The 22,234-nt window shown below is 34.3% G+C and overlaps 2 protein-coding genes across 3 annotated transcripts; both read right to left on the bottom strand.

Annotated features, from left to right (window-relative positions):
- Nucleotides 1-255: 255 nt before the first annotated feature.
- LOC140052797 (mitochondrial glycine transporter-like) lies at nucleotides 256-9,551 on the bottom strand. Its single transcript, XM_072098447.1, has 8 exons — nucleotides 8,961-9,551; nucleotides 8,577-8,774; nucleotides 5,618-5,688; nucleotides 5,213-5,318; nucleotides 5,027-5,096; nucleotides 4,172-4,270; nucleotides 3,589-3,848; nucleotides 256-1,803 (listed from the first exon to the last, which is right to left on the bottom strand). The coding sequence occupies exons 1-8, from the start codon at nucleotides 9,105-9,107 to the stop codon at nucleotides 1,777-1,779; spliced, it is 978 nt and encodes a 325-aa protein (XP_071954548.1). The 5' UTR covers nucleotides 9,108-9,551; the 3' UTR covers nucleotides 256-1,776.
- A 2,419-nt stretch (nucleotides 9,552-11,970) lies between these two features.
- Nucleotides 11,971-21,030, bottom strand: LOC140052771 (solute carrier family 22 member 15-like). Of its 2 annotated transcripts, XM_072098446.1 has the most exons (11): nucleotides 21,006-21,030; nucleotides 20,033-20,151; nucleotides 19,260-19,465; nucleotides 18,675-18,804; nucleotides 17,769-17,860; nucleotides 17,331-17,552; nucleotides 16,742-16,876; nucleotides 16,534-16,616; nucleotides 16,281-16,401; nucleotides 16,105-16,177; nucleotides 11,971-15,736 (listed from the first exon to the last, which is right to left on the bottom strand). In XM_072098446.1, exons 1-11 carry the CDS (start codon nucleotides 21,007-21,009, stop codon nucleotides 15,287-15,289), a joined length of 1,635 nt encoding a protein of 544 aa, XP_071954547.1. In that variant the 5' UTR covers nucleotides 21,010-21,030; the 3' UTR covers nucleotides 11,971-15,286. The 2 variants fall into 2 exon arrangements, with proteins under 2 accessions (XP_071954547.1, XP_071954546.1); XM_072098445.1 differs by lacking the exon at nucleotides 21,006-21,030 and having other exon boundaries at nucleotides 20,033-20,329.
- Between the last annotated feature and the right edge of the window lie 1,204 nt (nucleotides 21,031-22,234).

Below are 22,234 nucleotides of genomic sequence, written 5' to 3'. Positions count from 1 at the left end.
TGTACACACAAATCGATAAAATTAAATTTATAAATTGCACAAACAGTATTAACCATCTAAAGAAAATAAAGATTTAGAAAACTAAAGATATTTTAAGTTTTCTAGATGCCCTTTAATAGCCAACATGGTGAAGTGGCATGCATTAATAACAGATTTAATAAACTAAAGATATTTTAAGTTTTCTAGATGCCCTTTAATAGCCAACATGGTGAAGTGGCATGCATTAATAACAGATTTAATAATAGTGTACAGTAGTGACATCATCCAAATGTGCCAACATGGTGAAGTGGCATGCATTAATAACAGATTTAATAAACTAAAGATATTTTAAGTTTTCTAGATGCCCTTTAATAGCCAACATGGTGAAGTGGCAAAGACAAGCCACTTTGGCTTCTGTGTATCTTAACCCATAAACTTTGTAAAATATTGAATATTGAATAAATGTTGTTGTATTGTATTGCATGCATTATAACAGATTTAATAATAGTGTACAGTTAGTGACATCATCCAAATGTGCCAATGTAATGGAGGAATGATACAAAATTAGAATGTTAAAATTAAATAATTTGAAAGAATGGGATACATTAAAAAAAACAGCTGAAATGATCTATGAACAGAAAAAAAGAAGCTTAAAGGACCTTTACGCCTCATTGATTTCATAGAACAAAAATAATACTTGCTGTAAATTTCCACCCTTTACTTGATGTACTGTACATGTACATAACCACATCTATCCTAACTTTTAGAGTCAGCTACGCATGTCAGGCACAGTTTCATCATGCTCTCTTGGAACCAAAGAACACATTTTATAACACACATAAATATGTTTGGACCTTTTTAAATTAATTAAAATTGTCCTTCCAACAACCCTGATGATGTTTAATAGCAAACATAACAATGCCCATAGACGATCTTAAAATCTACTCTTAAAATAAGATACAAAGTGAACTAAATTAAGTTATTCTTGGATAAATTTGATATGACCCAAGGGTGCTGGAGAGAGTTCATTCATTCAAATACCAAAATAACATCAGTAATTGACTTTCTTAAACATAAAAACCACTTCATAAAAAATTTAATTCAATAAATTACAATATTGTTATTATTTTTGTTACAACAATCATAGTACATTAGTTCATCACAGTCACTATCAGTATACATACTAATGATTGTATTGTTCATTGTTCATAATACTGCTGTACATATATTCAGATCCTTCAATCATATTTAGTATTCGCAATAAAAGTCATTAACAACATTTTGAAGCAAATGGTTATCCTGTGTTAAGTATCATTGACAACTTGTTGTTCAAGTAAGGTTTAATAATAGCTTCCAAATGTAGAAATTATGCAGTAGTGTTGCTATTTTGCAGTAGCGTCGCTATTTTGCAGTAGCGTCGCTATTTTGCAGTAGTGTCGCTATTTTGCAGTTGCGTTGCTATTCTGCAGTAGTGTTGCTATTCTGCAGTTGCGTTGCTATTCTGCAGTTGCGTTGCTATTCTGCAGTAGTGTTGCTATTCTGCAGTAGTGTTGCTATTTTGCAGTAATGTTGCTATTCTGCAGTAGTGTTGCTATTTTATTTTACACTTAACAGTGTTAAATATATTCACATAAGTTGCAAATTTTTAAAATCATGTCATTTTTTTGTGATTCAAAAGCTGCTCTTTTTGTAGATCAAGTTGCAGAACAAATCAGAAGATTTTGTAATCATTATCTGCCATGTTCATTTTGTAATGATTATCTGCCATATTCATTTTGTAATCATTATCTGCCATATTCATTTTTGTGAAAAATTAGACATAACCTGCAAATAGGAAAACAATTGTTATTAAAAAATATTTAATTAAAGAAAAACCTGATCACTTGATTAAATATAAGAGGCAGTAAAGCGATTGATCATGATTTATTGTGTCAGGACTAGTCAAATTACTTGTGATCCTCAGGCCTCGAATTTGGGGATTTTAGGGGCAAGGCCATTTGGCCTCCGGTTTTCATTGATTTTAGGGGCACCAAGGCCAAATGGGAGGGCACCAAGGCCACCAAGGCCATTTGTTTTAAATCAAAGGCGCACCAAGGCCAAAATCAAAAAATATTTTAATAACTAGGCCAAAATTTTGTATTTCATATAAATATTACGTGTATTTACGATACATATAAATAATAAATAGGTACGATGTTCAGCGTTTATAGTTTACCGTCCTGTGTTGAATGTTTCGTTTAGTTTCAAATAATGCGATAAAAAGGCATGTGAAGCCAACCAAGTAAGGCCCGGAACAGGTATAAAAACCCTTACAACAGCAAGCTACTCAGCCTTGCTTAGCTAGCAGCCGACGGAGAAAACATGATACAAAAACAATTTGTTTGTTGGCCTATACCTACAACTATTCATACACAGAGTGTTAACCACGGTAAAAATCAAGCCAATGACATTATGTAGTAGAATATAAATTATAGTTATTTTCCGAGTTTCGATTTCTGAAGCTTTTTTGTTAGTATAACCCATATTTATAAGAATTCAAAACACGAACGGACACCGACCCCTTTCTCTCTCTGTTTAGCCTTCGGCACGTGTATTCTGGACTATACCATTTCCTTGAATTCGGTAAAAACGCGTTTGGTAATTTAGTGCACGACGTTGTTAAACAAGATTTTTCGATGATCTGTCTGCTGGATTGAGGTGGGTGCGATAAAATATAAATATGATATACTTCCAACGATCTTCGGGTTGAGGTGCAGGTTTAACTTTGGTGCTAAAGGTAAACACCCATAATTTTACACGTATAATGGACTACACCATGCAGGAACGCACATGGTATTTTCTTCTCAGAGGGTGCGTGTACGTCAAAAGGAATTGTTTTTCCAACGATCCGATCCTTCGCGCGTACTCTCTCACACAAGACGTTGTGTGTAGTGTGTGAAATTTCTTATCAGAGGGTGCGTGTGCGTCAAATAGAATTGTTTTCCCAATGCATTGAATTGCATGTGTTCGACCGGATCGGCGGCGGGAGGATAGGCTAGGCTAGCTAGGAGTGCATGTAATTTTTTTTATCGAAGGTGGCTAGCTCGATTATTGTGCGACTTTAATACTTTCAGTAACCTCCGATCGAGGAACGTTTTTAGCTTGATTATTAAAAGTTTACACCCCTGTATTTTAATGTACTATCTATACCATGATTTACCACGCACGGCGGCCGAGATGATATTGTTTTGGTTACCCTATTGCAATGTTCGATGTTTTGTTTACTGTTTGTGTATTAATAAATGCGTTTAGGGAAATCCCCTTGCAACGAAGACAGGCGATGGTTTTGCGTCTCGTCCGAGTCGTGTAAACAAATCTTCTTGACATTATTTTCTATCTAATTCAGTGGTTTTTATTGTGGTAAAACTCGGGAAGGGCACTCGCGGCCAACGCAAAAAAAAGGGCAGGCCAGTAGTGGCCGTGGGTGCTATTCATTTTCGAGGGCATTGAGGCCAACTGGGAGGGCACCGACGGCACTGGCCGCGGTAAAATTCAAGGCCTGGATCCTAGTGGGAACCAAGGCATCTTTAACTGGTCCAGTTTACAATTGTCAGTGGAGAACCAACTTACTTGTTCATAGACAGTCCAGGCCATGGCTGCCATCATAGTTCTCCGCAAGCATCTGGGCACTAGTCCGGTACACATGGCTCTAGGTCCTTCTTCGGCCAAAATCTTTCGAACGGTTTGTAAGATGGTCTTGTATCTTTCTGGATACAACTGCATTCGCGTCTTCACAACGTCAGCTGGTTGAGTAACGGTGGATGCCAAGACGCCAGCGATTATCCCACTTGCAAAGTTAATGGTTGGTAGGCACTGACGCTCAATCTTATCTAATAAAAGTAATCTAAAATTTAAGTTTTGTAGGATTTTCAAAGTAGGTTCTAAAAAATCAACACTTGAATGTTAAATGGCAGCATTGACCGATATTTAGTTTCTTTTTCAGCATTAATTATTAAAATGACAAGTGGTAATTTATTAATGATAAACAACACTTATTTTATACCAGCAACATTTTCATCTATGAATAAAAAGTGATGTTTGTAAATAAACGCTAAATTATCTTTTAGAGACTGTGAATTGACAGACATTGAATTTATACATCAAAATCTGTACACCATAGTCACATAAAATGCAAGTTTATCCAAACACTTACCAATTGGCATATGTTTCTTGGTTTGAGTGTAAAACATCAGATAGATACCAGAGAACGGTGCATCTCTCAACAGCGTGGCAGACAGTCCACTTGTAAGACCTGTAAAGTGTTTGGGAGAGGAGGGGGGGTCACCATAGTAAAGTGCTTCACCTTGTATCGTTGCCCATCACCAAACACATTAATTATTTCCTTTTTTTAACCAAATAAATATTAAAAATAATAGACGTGAATAATTTATCCTTAGAGAAAGCCTTACGAAATGGGATTTGTTTAATATAGTACTTAGCAAACATATCACTTGCCCAACTTTACTGCAGTTAGAGGGGGAAACTGGCAAAATCAGCACTGTGGTCATGTTACAGAGTTGTCAAAACTATATAGATTATCTGATAAGACTCAATAGAAAGTTTTTTATTTTATTTTATTCAGTCAAAACCAACAGCGATAAACACCGCCACTAACAGGTTTGAACAAGGTTAGAATCCTGTCAACATTCTAGTAGGGAAGCCTTTTGCCATTTTCCCCCTCGACTCTACATTTACACTACAAAGCCACCACACACTTATATATACTGTATTAGATATCACCTAGTTAAATCACTGTGGCCCGACTATGCTAATATTTTACTAGTGCAACAACCAACTGACACAAAATGGAAAGGCGCTTGGCTAGCCTGGATTTGTTTTTCATGAAACATTGCGGAGAAGGCTAGTGCTAATGTTCACTTATTTAAAAACAGGAAAGACCATTAGTACTAGAATGTTGACAGGATTGATGGATCTAACCTTTATTAATTATTGCTCTTAAATAACAAACACCGCTACAGACTACTAAGATAACAAATTAACACCTTACCCTTTTTTCCTTCAGTGGTGTAGATTTTTCTTAGTGCATCAACAAGGCTTTGGTAGTTGTAAACTTTACTCTAGATTAAAAATACAATACACAAAATATCAAAATTTTGTTAAAGAAAACCTGTAATAAATGAATTACCATACTGATACATGTGTAGTAATTTGACCCAGTTTAATCGATTCTTACCTCACAACGTGTTTTGACTACGGTGATTGGTATCAGGGTTACGCCTGCAAAACCACGCCCGACGACGCCTAAACCAATTGCCTGCAATGGGCCTGGGTTGTGACAACTACGGAAACAAACAACAAGTAAATATATTTAATGCAAATTATCTTCTGATTGGCTGGCAGTAGATGAGCATGTTAATTTCTTATTTTTTTGGTGGGGAGGGGGGTTAAATCTCACAATACTTATATCCAGGGAAAAATTTCATTTTAAAATTTTGTTTAGCAATTATTGCTAATCAAACTGATTTTTAGGCGAGAAACATAGTTTGTATTGTCTTTTTTGCTACACAATTTTAGAAATGAAATAATAATTCATACTGTAAATGATGATTTTATTGATATAAAAATTAGAAGCACTTACTCAAATGTATTTTTGAGAGTTTGTAGACAGCAAAAATACATGCCTACTCCTGGTACTGTTCTTGAAATTGACTAAAATGAAAAAAATAATGAATGTAACTTTATAACTGTTGTAATCTAGCTGTAGTGTATTAGAACAATAGTTTTAAATTGGTATTTCTAGTTTTTAACCTTGGTTTAATTCTTTTTTTCTATGAATGACCAAATGACGTCAATAAGTACAGTAATCCTCCTGTATTATCAACTTGCAATGAATGGATCTGTTAGCCAGAGCGCAACCTTCAGACAGTCATGAAGCTGTAATTAAACCAGCTATTCAAATACATTGCAAAATATAATTAACAATTCAATTTCAAGTGGAAAATGTTTCACAATTTTTTGCAATCATAACTATCAATGTTTATCTACACATTATCTCTGCAGTTTATAGTCAATATATATAGTATATAGTCAATGAATTGTTTAAAATATTTTATAGATCGACAAGTGTTTGTTGACCATTCTTTTGGTTGAGTCATGTCACTATGAAAACTGAATATAAATATCCCAAAATTGTAAAAATTGAGCAGTTTTCAGAGAACACTATAAACAGCAATCAGCTATCTTTATTGAAATGAAAACTTGTCATTGTACAAGATATTTTACAACTACAATAGACTGTCTTTAAGTAACGTGATGTCTTCTTGTTGCTGGTATTTGTGCGAGATACATTTCCCATAAAATTTTTGACATTATCTGGTACAGTAAAGATTTACATAAATGACTAAATAAGTTTGTCATTTGATAGATCACTAATTATAACTGTATATAACGAGCAGGGACAGTTAATAGAATCTACAGTTAAATTATGACATGCTATACAATGTTCAAAGGTTGTACGCATCTTGTACAATAAATAGAAATTACATATTATTACCGTAGTTCCCCGGGTATAATCCCACCCCCCTTGTACGTGAAATTTGCCCGAATTTGGGAGGTGGGACTATACCCGGGGATTTCCCGGTGCATGAACTGAAAATGACAACATTTAGGCTATCTAAAGCTATATTCCGATGTAGGCCTAGACATTAGACTGCCAGGTCATCTAGGCCTAGGCAGCCTAATTGGTCTATGCCTACTGTATAGATTTTCTCCCAGATTTCTACTTAAAAAATACCCTAAAATGTGATCTGGGGCTGGCTTCCTAAATAATATCGACAAAACTCCATACGAGTTCTCCGTCTCTCCTCCCGATTCCCCACGCTCGAGCTCTGTGCAAATCGCATGTTGTTGCATGTGACACGAACTACAGTACTGCTCCTGTCGGTATAGAGGGCGGTGTTTATTTTATGGTAATCAAGCATGCAGCAGTAGTGTAAACAAGGCATGCAGTATGTACACGGCGAGCGAGTGTGCGGCGAATGCATGATGTGCAGAACGCGAAGATCGGGGCGATGATATTAAGGTTGTATTCAACTTTACGATGGCCAATGTTTGATGAGTTTTAAGTCAGCCGAATTCAGAGAAATGACTCTATTTTTTGGTGAGAATTTCTTTAAAAAAAATCGGCCTAGCTAGCTAGGCCTACCTCTGTCCTAATGATAAATTATACACTGGGACTTTGCCCGGGGATATGCTTGCGTGCGAAGGTAATCGTAAAGTCGGGGGTGGGATTATACTCGAGGTGGGATTATACCCGAGGAACTACGGTATTATTAATGTATTTATTATTATATTGATAACTGTTGCAGTGATATTAATGTATTTGTTGAATTTAGGTCTTAATCTACATAATTGTTTTCTAATAGACCAGATGTCATGAATTCATTTTTACCAACATTTTTATCATGCAATTCAACGTTAAACATACTTTTTTTTAAATGACAGTACATGTTACACTGTATATACTGCATATGGTTATCTGAAATAAATTTCTACGTTAACATTTACTTAGTCTGGGCTCCAGACGGAGTTTTGTCTTAATATTAGTAAAAATATAAATATTTTTGCACATATGGCGTTTCATACGTGTTTTACTTGAGTTTGGATACTCCGTCTGGGGAAACACGCACAAGTCACGTGGTTTGACACCAAGAATTCTTGGTGCATACGATTATCCGGTTGACTAGTTTCAGCTGCATGCGATTGGCTACTCACTCGTACACTGTTTTAATATTCATATTTCAGAATTTCAAAGACTCAACATCTAAGACGATGCGCATGCGCTATATTACGTTTAGACAATGTGTACTTGGGTACATTGATGAAAGTTTCTGAAAGCTAGCCTAGAAATGATTTTATATGCCTAGTAGTCTGGTAAACATTTGATGGGATTTTTCCCAAGAACATGAAAACTCGTCTTGATATGATAGGCTAGCTTCTCCGCAAATCAAACATTGAATGGATCATTTATTATGCGGAGATAATTTAATTTATTTCCCACCCATCCATACCCTGTCCTGTTCTTTGTGGTGGTGTAGCCCTGTTGTGTGCCGGTGTAGCCCTGTTGTGTGCCTGTCGGTGGTGGTATGTACCTTATTGGCGTTCTATTTGGCAGGTCATACTACGTACGAGTTGAGTATCCCTACGAAGGAGGCCTAGGCCAGAACTAAACAATTAATAAACAAAACAACTTGGCAACACGATTTTATATTTCAACAGTTGTTCAGTCTCGATCGTACCAGGAAGTTCAGGGAGTTGTGATCGTACATTCAGCACTACGTACTCTATCTTTTTCATTTTGAAACAAATTGATCATTGGTTGATTCGAAATCCATATTTACATACCGCCCGCCCCATATAGCCAAATACGGTATGATAACCTACGTCATTCTTATCGGATGTTTGCGGTCTGCAAATCGATTTCTATACGTGTTTCACAAGTCTGTATTTTCAGAGAAAAATCGCGGTCGAAATAAAAACAAATAAATATAAAAAAAGACAATAAATACAGACTTGGGGCAAGTCTAACATTTACTTACAGGCACTATGCCTTTCCATAATCCAAGAATGTGCTCATTGCGAACGACATTGTTGAAAGTCCTCAGCATACTACTGCTGGCGCCGTCCATTACCACCGATGACTGTAGACGAGTTTTTACCAGGTCCAAAGGCTGGAATAGTATGGTAGAACAAGTACCACTGAAAGAGCCGGCCAGGAACGACTTGACAACAGGCGACTATAAGATTAATAATAATAAAAGAAAACCATGTTTATCGTTATAATATCATAAATGTGTTTTATGCACAATTTGAAATTGCATAAGTCATGGGATGGGTATTCTTGCGCAATTTTAAATTAGCTAGGCTAGGCCTACCTAGACCTAACTATTTTTTTTTGTAACAAAAAAAGTCTTTATACTCACACTTAAAATTGTATCCATTTTGCTTTTTTGAGATTTTAATGTGCTTGTTGCTGATGAAACTTTAATTTCACGTAAATTAAAAACTGCTAAAGTTGAAACCTGCTTTAGAAATAAACTTGGTTTGAAATTTTGAATTTCTATTGGCATTTCAATGTTGAAGAGTTTCTGTACTGATATTTTTTTGTGCAAAAAGTTCGGATTCTTTATTATTATTATTATTCTGCACTCTTTTGCAGGCTAGAACTACGCTATTTTGATGACAGCTGAGATGGTATACGATGGGGTTTTGCAGCCTACGTACCTAGGCATACATACATTAGCAAGTTCAGCCCGGAGTTGAAAAACAGGATTCCATGTTTTCGCGAGATCTGTCACCTCCGTTTGAAATAAACTTTGTGATTCTTTCTCATCATCACGAAAATTGTTCCACCAAATTAGTTCTTTAATGCTTTCAATAATTACATGTTCTTCTGTAAAAAGAAAAGTTGAAATACAGCACAAACAAAACTACATATCAACAGGCAAACAGAGCTAGGACACACTTCGAAAACACACTCAAACGTTGACGACGGTACGGCGAGAGTGAGTCAATCGTGGTGTTGTTGTTTTTAGTGAAAAAAAAAGTTATTACACAAAAACAAATGCGCGCGAAGTATTCTACGTTTAGATTTCTATTTTATTTATATTCAAATATACAAATCACAGATAAATATGTTAATGACAATTTTATATTATCAGAATGCATAATAAACATTAAATATGCTAATTAATTGTGTCTTTTAAGTGATTTTTGTAATGGATCTACTTTATGTAAGTACAAAATTATTCCGCCAAATCACGCGAGGAGGACCTGCAAAAAGCGGATCAGTCTGGATCTGGCTACAAATACAACGGCAGCAGTTGTTACAAATAAGGTGAGGGAATCCCCAAATATGGAAAGGGAATCCCAAATACGGCGTAGGAACTCCCCAAATATGGCTAGGGATTCCCTAATAAGGGAGATTATTGTAAACAATAGTGAAGGACAGAAATCACGTGGATAATCCGTGGACACGTTTTATTATTTAAATGTGTTTTTTTACTTATCTATTGTAGTATTTAAATTAGCCACAATAAGGTTTTTTGTAAAACAAAAATATCCTAGGCCCAGGTCCGCCTGGTGAGTTGACAATCCCACCTGGCCCAACCCGTGTATCGTATTTTTTTTTAATCTCTTCCGTCTTCGAGTATCCGACGCTTTCAACAATTTGCTTCCATTTTTGTCTGTTTATTGTGTTAGTGTCTACATGTCCTTGTAAGTCTTTCTTTATTTGGTTCATCCAGTTATTAATTATTTCTTGGTCTTCCTCTGGTCGTTTTACTTTCCTTCATTGTTTGTTTGATTGGGGTATCATCCGGTAATTTTTTAACATGCTCGCCTGTTGATATGCTTCCATGGTTTTGTTGCGCATGATGTGTTCAGAAATACAATAATCGCTGTGGCTAAAGATACGGTACCGTATTCTAACTTCTGTTTACTAAAGATACGGTAAAATTGCATTACGTCATAACCAGCCAATGGGGTGCTGGCACGTGTGTGACGTCATCGTATAAGGACTTTGTGGATTTTTTTCATATCGCGAAAACCATGGAGGTATGGCGAAAACAGTGATCAACCGCATTTTCTTTATGCTTTATTTATCGCTATTATCGCCGTCGTGTGTGACAAAAACTAAATGTAGCCTACGTCTGTTATTATTATTGAAAAGCCATGTTGATTTTAATTCTAGAATAGAGAAAACCGTTTTAAAAGAGAAGGGAAAGCGATTCCAGGCTGTGGCCAGCTGCATATGTGTGCGCTGATTTCTGTGACTCGTCAGCCCTGGGGCTACACTGCTGTCTAAATCATAGTATTTAAGGGCTCCTTTATTGTCCGCATTTGCTTGTTGTTTATGGTCACCATTGTAAACAAAGTTTTAAAAAAATATAGGCCTAAATAGGCCATTTGGAATAAAAATAAAACCCTCATCTGCAGCGCAGCACACACATCCACGCAGCCTGGCGCCGCCGATAGGAATTCTCTACATATATACAACAACCAACAACAGACGCGATATGAAAAAAAAATCCCAAGTCCTTATACGATGACGTCACACACGTACCAGCACCCCATTGGCTGATTATGACGTAATGCAATTTTACCGTACCTTTAGTAAACAGAAGTTAGAATACGGTACCGTATCTTTAGCCACGGCGTACAATAATACATGTCACCTTCTTTTGGTTGGCGCGCATTTTATCGCGCCTTCGTTCGTGCATGGAGTCGTGATAGCCTTGGATTTATTCCCGGATATATAAAGATAACAAAACAATGCGATTCGTTTTAGCCAACAGTTCGTCGTCTAACAATTGGCAGGTGTTTTTTTGCGTTTTCTTTATTTTTATATTAAAAACAGTTTCATTTGTGTTTTAAGAAAACTAAGACCTACTAAAAGATGGTTTGCTAGATCCGTTTTATTTGAATTAGTATATATTTTTATTGTGTATAGATGCCTAATTATTTTTATTATTATTAGACCGGTAATTATTTTTATTAAAATTGTAGTGCTATCTAAACATTATTTTATTATTATTTGTTCACATAGTTAATACATAGATTAATTACAAACATTATCCAACAGAGAAAACAAACTCATTAATAACCCTCATCATAAATTATTATAATCCACCATTACTTAAAAAGTTACTAAAAGGGGTACTATTAGACTAGATTGAATGAATGAATGAATTTCGATTTTTGTCTTAGTATCCAAAATCAAGGAGTATACGTATGAAACGCCATATGTGCCAAAATATCTTTTTACTAATATTAAGACAAAACTCCGTCTGGAACCCAGACTAGGGTACTATTAGAGTAGTGGGTTAATATTAATAATCTTTAGGCACCTCGAAAATAGTAACCCACCCCAACTTTTCCTGTCAGCAAGGCATAGAAAAATAATAAAACAGTATGAATAAACAAATTTGTTTGAACTCTTTTTTATTTCTATTAATAAATATACACAAAATAAATATTATGGTGAAAATATGAATTGAAAAAAGATAATATAGATACTTGTAATAAAATAATAATCTTTTAAATAAAAAGACAGAAAATAGTTACCACATTTAAATACATGTAAAACTAGAAAGCCACTCCGAGAGCGCATACCTCCGCCTACTGTAAAATTCTCCTACATAAGATTTCTCCGGTAAAAAAAAAATATATATATATTTGTGTGTGTCTTAATGCTGTTTGTGATTTAGGCTAATTTCACTACAAGCATGTGTATGCGAGTTTCGGTGTAATGGTTATGTAACAAGCCTTTCAATTAACAATGGCTTCAGTTGACTAACAATAGAACAGCAACGCGAAAATCAAACGAGTGAATTTGAAAAGAAAATAGGTTTTTTAAACTACTGGAATCAAAAAACGTGAACATTAAATCAAATTATGTTTTAAAATTACAAATCACAAATTATAACTCTTGCCTCTTGTACAAAAATGAAGTTTTTTGGACAAGTAGTTCTCGAGAAAATGCAATTTCAGTATACTTGTTACTTTAAGACTGCTCGCCGGCTTTTGAAAAATTATGTCCTATCTTTTAACACTAGCAGGTCTGAAAAGTATACCCCAAAAAGTGGTCCAGAATTGGGACAATGGTCCCAAAATTTAATGGAATGGTCCTTGACCACACATCTATCTGTATATTCATTTTATATTCATTTTGGTAAAGATCTTGTAATTACTTTTTGAGTAATCCTGCTAACAAACAAACAAACAAACAAACACACGCTACCGATTACATATACCTCCTTGGCGGAGGTAAATAGTATATTCATAAAAATGTACAAAAATAGGAACATGATCTTACTCCATTTCGGTTTGCAATAAAACGTCCTAAACATTTTACAGACATGTAACCATTTTTCAATAAGTATAACCCCATTGTATAGTCACTGTCACATACGGCCATAGGAAATAGGCCATAGGCCTACTCTGTATTCACTAAGAACAATTATTGGATAATTGACCAAAATACAGCACCAATATTTTAAAGTGATTTAACAAGAACATTATTTTCACTGGCCTAAACATAAATAAATAAAATTGGTCACATTTACCATGTGTTTCTGGTTATTTACAATACAATTTGACCATTGTCGTACATGGCTTATTGCAAGTTTACAATACAATTTGACCATTGTCGTACATGGCTTATTGCAAGTTTACAATACAATTTGACCATTGTCGTACATGGCTTATTGCAAGTTTACAATACAATTTGACCATTGTTGTACATGGCTTATTGTAAGTTTACAATACAATTTGACCATTGTCGTACGTGGCTTATTGCAAGTTTACAATACAATTTGACAATTGTCGTACATGGCTTATTGCAAGTTTACAATACAATTTGACCATTGTCGTACATGGCTTATTGCAAGTTTACAATACAATTTGACCATTGTCATACATGGCTTATTGCAAGTTCACAATACAATTTGACCATTGTCGTACATGGCTTATTGCAAGTTTACAATACAATTTGACCATTGTCGTACATGGCTTATTGCAAGTTTACAATACAATTTGACCATTTTTATTGTCATAAAAGTACTATTGCACTTCAAGATATTGTACGCCGTCTTTTATATAAATTATTTGACATGTGATTTTTTTTGGATTTGCATATCTTTCCGATATCCATTCAGATGATTTTTATTTAGTTGGAAATAAAATTTATTTATGAATAAAGAAATATGTAATTATACTATAGAACTCGTTTAAATTACTGTACATGCTTGTACGCCAGTACTATAAATTATTATATCACACAACTTAAACATACCATGAAAGCCCAGTGGTGTAATGAATCCTCAGAGGCTCAGTTGAGGAAACCATTACCCTATTATTTCCTCTCGTCATATTCATGATCGGACACTTTACTTATATTAAACCCTTGACTACCTACCCTACCTACCATTTATACACATTATATAAATATATTTTACAAAAATAACTGTATTTAATAATATTTCTTATAAAATAGAATTCTTTGTATTTCATAAAGGTGTGTCAAAAGTATTGCATCAACAAGATAAGAATGTTTACATGTACGTAGTTAGCAAGTGTTGGAATGTATAAGAATCCCTTTATTTTTATTCCTTACATTAATTAGTTACTCTGTAATATCCAGACGTGTAATATTTTGATTGCAGCCAATACAACATCAAAGTACAGGACCATGTATTCACAATATCGACCTTTTTCGGTTGCTGTTTCTGAATGGATTCGGTATCTCCATACAATTAATTCTTTTAAAAAACATTAAAATCATACCTCTTTTCTGAGGCATATGAAATTGATGGATAAATAAAAAAAATCTGATTCTAAATCAGATACAGTATGTGGTTGCTAGCGCCTTGAGTACTTTTATAGGATATGTGTGCTATACAAATTATTAATAAATATTAATAATATTTACCCATTAGTCCTACTGTACAATCTTTATTATAAGAGCACTCTGAGATCATTGAAAGTATGTTATAACAATTCCTTACGTTTTCTGCTGAAGCAGCCTAGAAATTAGTAGTGCAATAAAGCATGATGTTTGTCTTAAATGACGTCCCATCCTTTGATGAGTTCATTAGAAAATATGTTTTTAGTTTTAAAAATTGTGTGAACGCAAGTAGTAATTCCTTGATTATGGCCATTAATTGCCAAATTCTTAATGTGTCAAGAATGCACATACAGTGGAATGCCTTGTTGCATTGACTTTATATATCACTTGCACTGATGAAGGGCTAGTGTTGCCCGAAAGCTCTGCTAACTTTTCTGGCTGTTTTACTTTATCGTTTTGATTTAGCTTTTCAATTTTTTTTTGTATCCCATTGAGATTCAGCCACTGATACCCACAGCATTGTCATTTTTTCAGTAATTTGCCTTTGGATATATATATATATATATATATATATATATATATATTTTTGTACTATTAGATCTTAGATTAAGGTTTTTTTATTCTTTTGCTATGGATATATTATGTCATCATGGTATTCCAAAATAAAAAGATGAATGAATGAATTACAGTACTTTCTTTGTCTACTAAGAGGGAGCTTTAAATTTATGACGATTTATGACATAGAGGTCCCAAGTTAGGTCATGTTAATTCATTGTGCACATTATGTGAAGTTGTGTGTGCATGTGTGCGTGCCACAGTACCTCATGCTATTATCATTTTTTTTGGTGGTTTCTTTGGTCCAGGTGACGACTGGCGATACACCAATACATAGTAAGCATAACCCTAATCATTTTGTGTGTTACTTCGTTGAAACAGGATTTCAACTTCATCATCAACGTAATCATATACATGAACAGACTTCATTTCAATACCGTTCATCATTCCATTTGTTTTACCTTCACCACGAATTTCCCACATGTGTCCTAAATCATTACTATTACTCCGGCGATTATGTAGAGTTATGTTTTCTCCTAGTCTGCCATCGTCAATAGAGGTCGCTTGTCCTTCTAGTAACCCTGTACCAATATCCCAATCCATATCACCACTAGTCCCATCGCTAAATATTTGCGCGTCTTCATCATCAGAGTCTTGCGCTACTAACTTGTATGGCACGCCCTCAATCTCATTGATGGTCTCTGGTAAAGGTTTGTTTAATGTCTCCGGGAGAAAGAAGTTTGCAAAACCCGTTACGAAGCATGAAACTCCGTATATGACATACATTGGAGTGTTACCCTAAACAAAAATTAAAATAAAACTTATTAGTTCAATTTGGATGGCACAAATATATTTTTGTAAAAATTTAAATGATTTGGATGGAGAATGGTTGATCCTATTTTCAAATTTGGTAATTTGTAGTATACATAGTAAAGCATTAATATTGGTTAATTCCATTTTAAAATGGGTGATATTTATAGTCTATATTGAATGCATTACTATTTATTGAATGCATTACTATTACTTGATTCCATTTTTAAGATCAGTAATATAGTAGTGTCTTGATATTGGTTGATTCCATTTTCAAGATGGAAAATAAATAAAAATAAATATAGTAGTGTCTTGGTATTGGTTGATTCCATTTTCAAGATAGGTGATATACTTACCATTGTATCAAGTTGAGGAGCAATAATTCCACCAATCCTAGCAAACATGGAACATATACCCATCCCACTATTTCTGAAAAAGAAGTTTGAAATAACTTACAAAAAGGTTGGAAAAGAGTATTAATAAAAGCTGTATTTTCTCAATTCATACACTCATTACTAAAAAATGGAATTACCTAACAACTGTTGGTATCAACTCCACAGAATAAACATAAATGCCAGTAAATGCGCTAGATATACCAAACTTGCCGATCATTGCCAGTAGTGTGCGTGCTAAAGCAGTCTTACTATTACTATCTGTAAAATTTAATAAAATACAGTTAATTCAAGTAACTTACAGAATAGGATTCCCTGAAAAAGGAAAATATAATTTGTGTTGGAATACAGCTAACTCTGTCAACACCAATTAAAATTTCAGTCTGTACTTACCGTTAGGCTGTATGACCAACAAGCCAACACAACCGACTCCACCAAGGAAATATGAAACTAACATACATGGCTTACGACCAAAACTGTTAAAAAAGAAACATTTTTTGAACGAAGATAAACAGTTGCAACTTAGCTAAAATTTGGTTGTAAACATGATAAAACCAAGTAAACATAATATTCCTTTTTGTCAGCAAAAATAATGGCTTACCATCGCATAAACACATAGGCAAAGAGGTTAGCTGGAATTTCAATAAGACCAGAGAGAGCAAAGCTGACATAGGGACTACCACCTAATGTAGCTGATGACAAAGACAAGCCATAGTATACTAAACTGCAAGTGAACCTATGGATGAAAAAAAATAGTGTATAGCCATTGTTAAGTTACTGTTAAGGCTTAAGAAGTCTTAATATGAAGTTAGATCAAGATAGGTAGGTATACAGATAGTAACATTACCTAGCCAAAAATATATCCTGAAACCTCAAAGAGAAGCCCATATTGAAAATAAGCTTTCTACTGTATTTGGTTTTAAAAAATCTCGAAAAGAACTCCATCTCGGAATCACTGCGCTTCTTTTCAGGAACGTATGGGCTTACTTAGAGCTATACTGAATGTCAATGGAATAAAAACAACTAGCTAGTTGGTAAGAAGCCCATCTCAAAATGAAGCCAACTCAAAAAGAGGCCATTTGGCTTAAATTCAAGGTTTATGGTACTTCAGTTATCATAAACAAGGTTGATTAAAATGAGAATAATGTTTATGAATATTAATTTATTAAGTGAAAATATTAAATATATACCAATTTATCCATTGTATTACATTCCTCTTGAGCATGACCCTCGTCCTGACGAGGTCAACATATGTATATTTATTTTCTTTTGTCAATGGTGTAACCTGCTTTAATGCTATCAATGATCTCTCTATTTTTTTACCATTCTTCTTTCCAATTTGATATAGAATATTCTCTGCTTGAGTAACTTTGCCATTTGTTGCCAGCCATCGTGGTGATTCAGGAAGAATTCTAAAATATAGTCAGTTTGAGTTTTAATAAAATACTTAATAGTTTAACAATAATAGTGTCTCTCACTTTCCATTAACTTTGGTCAAGATTCATATTTATATATACATTCTCTTTATATCCATATTCAAGAATTCTCTTTTAATAACCATTTATTTTGCTATACATTTTATATCCATATTCAAGAACTCTCTTTTTTAATGAACATTTATTACTTACATTATATTACACAGAGTAAACAAGACAGGCGATATGGAAACCACACTTAACAAACGCCAATCATATATTAAATATGCACAAAAACCATACACCTAGAAATAGAAAAAAAAAAGATTATTTTATTACTTTTATGTGACCAACAGTGATAATTACCGCCACTAACAGATTTGATAAAAACTGATAATTACCGCCACTAACAGGTTTGATACAAACAAAGCCAGGACTGTTTAAAGCACCTTGATTCATCCCAACATAGGTCAAGGACTTCTCTTTCGTCCAATGCCCACCTTGACCGGAGGAAAGGCATAAGCCAATACGTCTGAGGCAGATACTGGATGCAGGGGCTGCCATAAGAGTCAGCAGTGCTGATTTCAAATCAGATATACATATACAGCACCCGATATTCCCAGCTTAAAATTTCTCATCATTATAGTTTTTTTTTCACATATATTTTGAGTACCGAACTGATACGGGTATATTAAATACTCTCCTCCAAAACTGGATGTCTCGGGTATGGTATATACAATGTCTTAGATTATAATACTTTACACAAACCAGTAGACCTATTATAAAGCATTTTGGGACACTAGTCTAGAAGAGGTATCAATCAAACCTCAATTTTATTATTCAAGGAATTGATTTGGTTTATTCAAATTTTAAATTTAAATAATACCAGCAACTATTTCAACATTTATCATTATTGCTATTATTTATTCATTGCCGCGCGCAAATAGCACACCACTTTGTTTCAATTCTATTTGTTTCTCCACACTAGATAATATACAAAATGTGTAAAAAGGGGGACTTAAGTTAAGTAAGAACTTAATTTTATTGAATGCTGGATGTTGTTAAGCAAGACTTATCACATGGTTTTGAAATCAATTTCTTATAACAAAGAACACTTACTGCAAACCCTATGGAAAATGTTGAATTAAAAAGAAAGCCAACAAATTCTCTACGATTTGAACTAATCATTTCAGTAAGCAACACATAGGATACCAAGCCTGCTCCTCCTCCTAAAAAACCACACAAGAATCTACAAAAGGAAAACCACTTAAGTTAAATTGTTGTGCCTCAGATAGTATAAAACGGTTTTATGTCACAATTTTTTTACAATAAGCACAGTAAAATTCAACAATAAGCACAGTAGAATTCAACAAAAGGAAAAACCACTTAAGTTAAATTGTTGTGCCTCAGATAGTATGAAACGGTTTTATATGTCACAATTTTTTTACAACAAGCACAGTAAAATTCTACAATAAAAAGCACAGTAAAATTCAACAATAAGCACAATAAAATTCTACAATAAAAAAAGTAAAATCTACAATAACTACAGTAAAATTCTACAATAACTACAGTAAAATTCTACAATAACCACAGTAAAATTCTACAATAACCACAGTAAAATTCTACAATAAAAACAGTAAAATTCTACAATAAGCACAAGCACAATACAATTCAACGATAAGCCCTGCTTTGTGAAAAACATACCGTATTATTAAAAGTTGCCAAACACTTTGAACAGCTGCTATAGAAAATGAGCTTATAATCCATAAAACTATGCCAGCTGACATGACCTTATGCCTGCCAATTCTGTCTGCAAGCGCCCCCATTATCAACACACCGACAAAAATACCAAGAAAAAATACAGACATACAATACTCGACATATAACTTCCTGTCACAGACAAGATTCAGCTAGAAGATAAAACAATCATGTATACAGAACATTTGGAGTAGATTCTGATTCAGTCCAATCACAGACGTACATATATAAACATGGATATAAAACCACCACTGTGCATTTGTTTGGTTTTACTGTCAACTGGAAATTTTAGCAGTAGTAAAAATATGAGTTTGTTATAAATTAAATTATGAATTATTGATAAACCAGACACAAAATTCTATAAAAGTTGTTTTTTTTTCCTTATAATTCGAATTTGAGCTATTTCGTGTCCATGGATAATAATAATATTTTTATTCAGTCGTCACAAATAATAATAACCAGTGAGTGAGAATAGGCTAACTAAAGCTCAATCTGGTTCTGCACTCACTCCAATAAATGAACGGTTTTAAAAAACATGAAATAGTGTTTTGTCAAAGCAGTCTTAGTGAACCATATAAAAAAATATTTAGTGGGCATGCTTAACTTTCCACTACCCATATATTTCTTTTCTGAATTATTTCTAGGTGGGTGAGTATAACTATACAGTAATATCTCTATGGTAAAATCATAAAACAATAGATATTATAGTTGAAACTTACGTCAGCAACAAGTGATGAAAACTCAGTGAGGTTGTAAACATATTGACTACAGGGTGGGTTCAATTTACACACTTCACTCGCATTTTCCAAACCATCACAAGTAAACGCGGGTTCACGAGCTGTAAAAACAGGGTTGAATGTCACTGCAGAACCCCATATAGTCAACGAACATGCAAGAAATGTGTATATCCATTGAGCTTTGCCAAAACTTCCAACTTTCTCCAGAACGCCATCAAAATCCATTCTGCAAATTTAGTTAGTGCTGCAGGAACATTGATTTCTTACAGCTAACTAGGTTTAGGCTAAATTTCAATTTAAAGAATTTAATCAATGTATTGCATTTATAAGTAAGTTTAGTCTAGTTAATAATAATAGATTTGATGTTTGAACATTTCAGCCACCAGTCATTTTGGCTGTTGGTTAATATGAATGCATAAATTTATTTATTGCTCACCATTCAACAGCCCCTTTTTTTGGGTAAATGAATGTACGGCGGCAAAATGAACAGATGTCTCTCTATACTAGCCTATAGATAGGGTCAGGCTCCTACCTACTACGTGACTAGCTAGGCCTCTAGTAGGGCCTAGCCTATCCCACCTAGCTAGAGTACTATAATCAATTAATATTTAGGCCTAGGCCTATATAATTAATACTAAGTATATAAATAGATATGCCTATCCGGCGCTAATGGCCTATCCTAGGTATAGATGCTTCTCTAACTAGCTAGGCCTAGCCTAGGCCTCCATCCTACATTAGTCCCAGCCTAGTTAGGGGCGGATGTACAAAAGCACGCCCGACCTTTTTTAGCCTACCTACTAAAAAGAAGGTAGGCCTAGGGGTAGGAGGGCGGCTAGCCTATTTAAGTATTAATAGGCCTTACTTATAGGGTTTCTAACTGGTGTTACTAGCCTTGGCTAGGCCTATTGGTATACTATTAGCTATTGGTTCGACGTTGTAAAAAGCGAATACAAACCCATTAATTAACGGCCGTGTTGTGTGTGTATGATGTAGCGTATGAAAAAAGTAAAAGTGCAGAATCTCTTTTCTTATATTTTTTCTTTTACGCTACACACTGTGACTACTACGAAGCCCCATTAGGGACATCCGTTTGATTAAAGAAAATTAAATTTCCGCCACTATCTTGTACGTACGACTTATTATCTCGTACGTACGACTTATTATCTCGTACGTACGACTTTATTATCTCGTACGTACGACTTATTATCTCGTACGTACGACTTATTATCTCGTACGTACGACTTATTATATTGTACTCTTGTGCGTACGTGTACAACCGGATGCTTGGTTCCCACTAGAGACGCAACACGTAACGCAACGTGAGTGAATTGACCAATCACAAGCGATGGATTATCCGAACTGCCGCTTGTCATTGGTTGCGTTGCGTTTACGTCCTTGCGTACGTTCTAGTGAGAACCAAGCTTAATGTAGAAAACGCAAGCTAAAATGTCGAAACAACCGTTAATGTAGAACAATCCACCGCTAATGTAGATGTATAGCTATCAGTCTATCCACCTCTCTCGTAAGCGATAAACTTTCTAAAAAACGACCATCCATCCAACGACCGGGCTATGAGGAAGTCAATTAACTCAGGGCTTAGAATCTTAATATTTATCATTCATTTATGAATCTCTCCACATGATGTCAATTCCGAAGGATTTACAACAATTACAGACATGCATCAGTATATTAAGTACAGCTAAGATTTTATAGTGATGGTTCTGATTTATATGTGTGAAAAAAGCATTTGACTATATTCATTTTGACATTATGTAAACTAAACATAATTGATTTTGAATCCATCAATATTGCTTTGAATTATCAAGAAGAGAGTGGTTGAAATAAATGGGGATAACATCACATGAATTGGGGCGTCCATTAGAATTTTCTTTTTCAATTTATAAATTATTTTATATCTATCTATTATGTCTATTTGTTTTCGCATCTTTTGTATATATTATTTGAAAAATGTTTACAAATCTAAATGTATATTGTAACGTAATTAGATTGGGTGCGATATAGTTTCGCAGTAATAACCATACCAGCGGTCCTGTATATAACTTGGTTTATTCAAAGTTTTTCAATGATCGAGGAAAATTACTACTCTTCTACTACTTTTTTTGTATATAATTTAATTTCCACAAGTCCACGTGACATAGTGGCAACAACAACATTATAAATTTT

This window comes from Antedon mediterranea, chromosome 1 (genome assembly GCF_964355755.1).
Source record: "Antedon mediterranea chromosome 1, ecAntMedi1.1, whole genome shotgun sequence".
Classification (NCBI taxonomy): domain Eukaryota; kingdom Metazoa; phylum Echinodermata; class Crinoidea; order Comatulida; family Antedonidae; genus Antedon; species Antedon mediterranea.
The sequence above is the reverse complement of the archived record's forward strand: the minus strand, read 5'-3'. Positions and strand labels throughout refer to the sequence as shown.

Excerpts from the sequence above, each read along its gene's own strand:
- LOC140052771 (XM_072098445.1), bottom strand. The coding sequence starts at position 20,275 with ATGGATTTTGATGGCGTTCTGGAGAAAGTTGGAAGTTTTGGCAAAGCT. Across the intron at positions 16,402-16,533 it reads GTTGGTCATACAGCCTAACG|ATAGTAATAGTAAGACTGCT; the intron begins GTAAGTACAGAC and ends TAAATTTTACAG. Across the intron at positions 16,178-16,280 it reads TTGATACCAACAGTTGTTAG|AAATAGTGGGATGGGTATAT; the intron begins GTAATTCCATTT and ends CTTCTTTTTCAG.
- LOC140052797 (XM_072098447.1), bottom strand. The coding sequence starts at position 9,107 with ATGCCAATAGAAATTCAAAATTTCAAACCAAGTTTATTTCTAAAGCAG. Across the intron at positions 5,319-5,617 it reads ACTCTCAAAAATACATTTGA|TTGTCACAACCCAGGCCCAT; the intron begins GTAAGTGCTTCT and ends TTGTTTCCGTAG. Across the intron at positions 5,097-5,212 it reads TAGTCAAAACACGTTGTGAG|AGTAAAGTTTACAACTACCA; the intron begins GTAAGAATCGAT and ends TTTTTAATCTAG.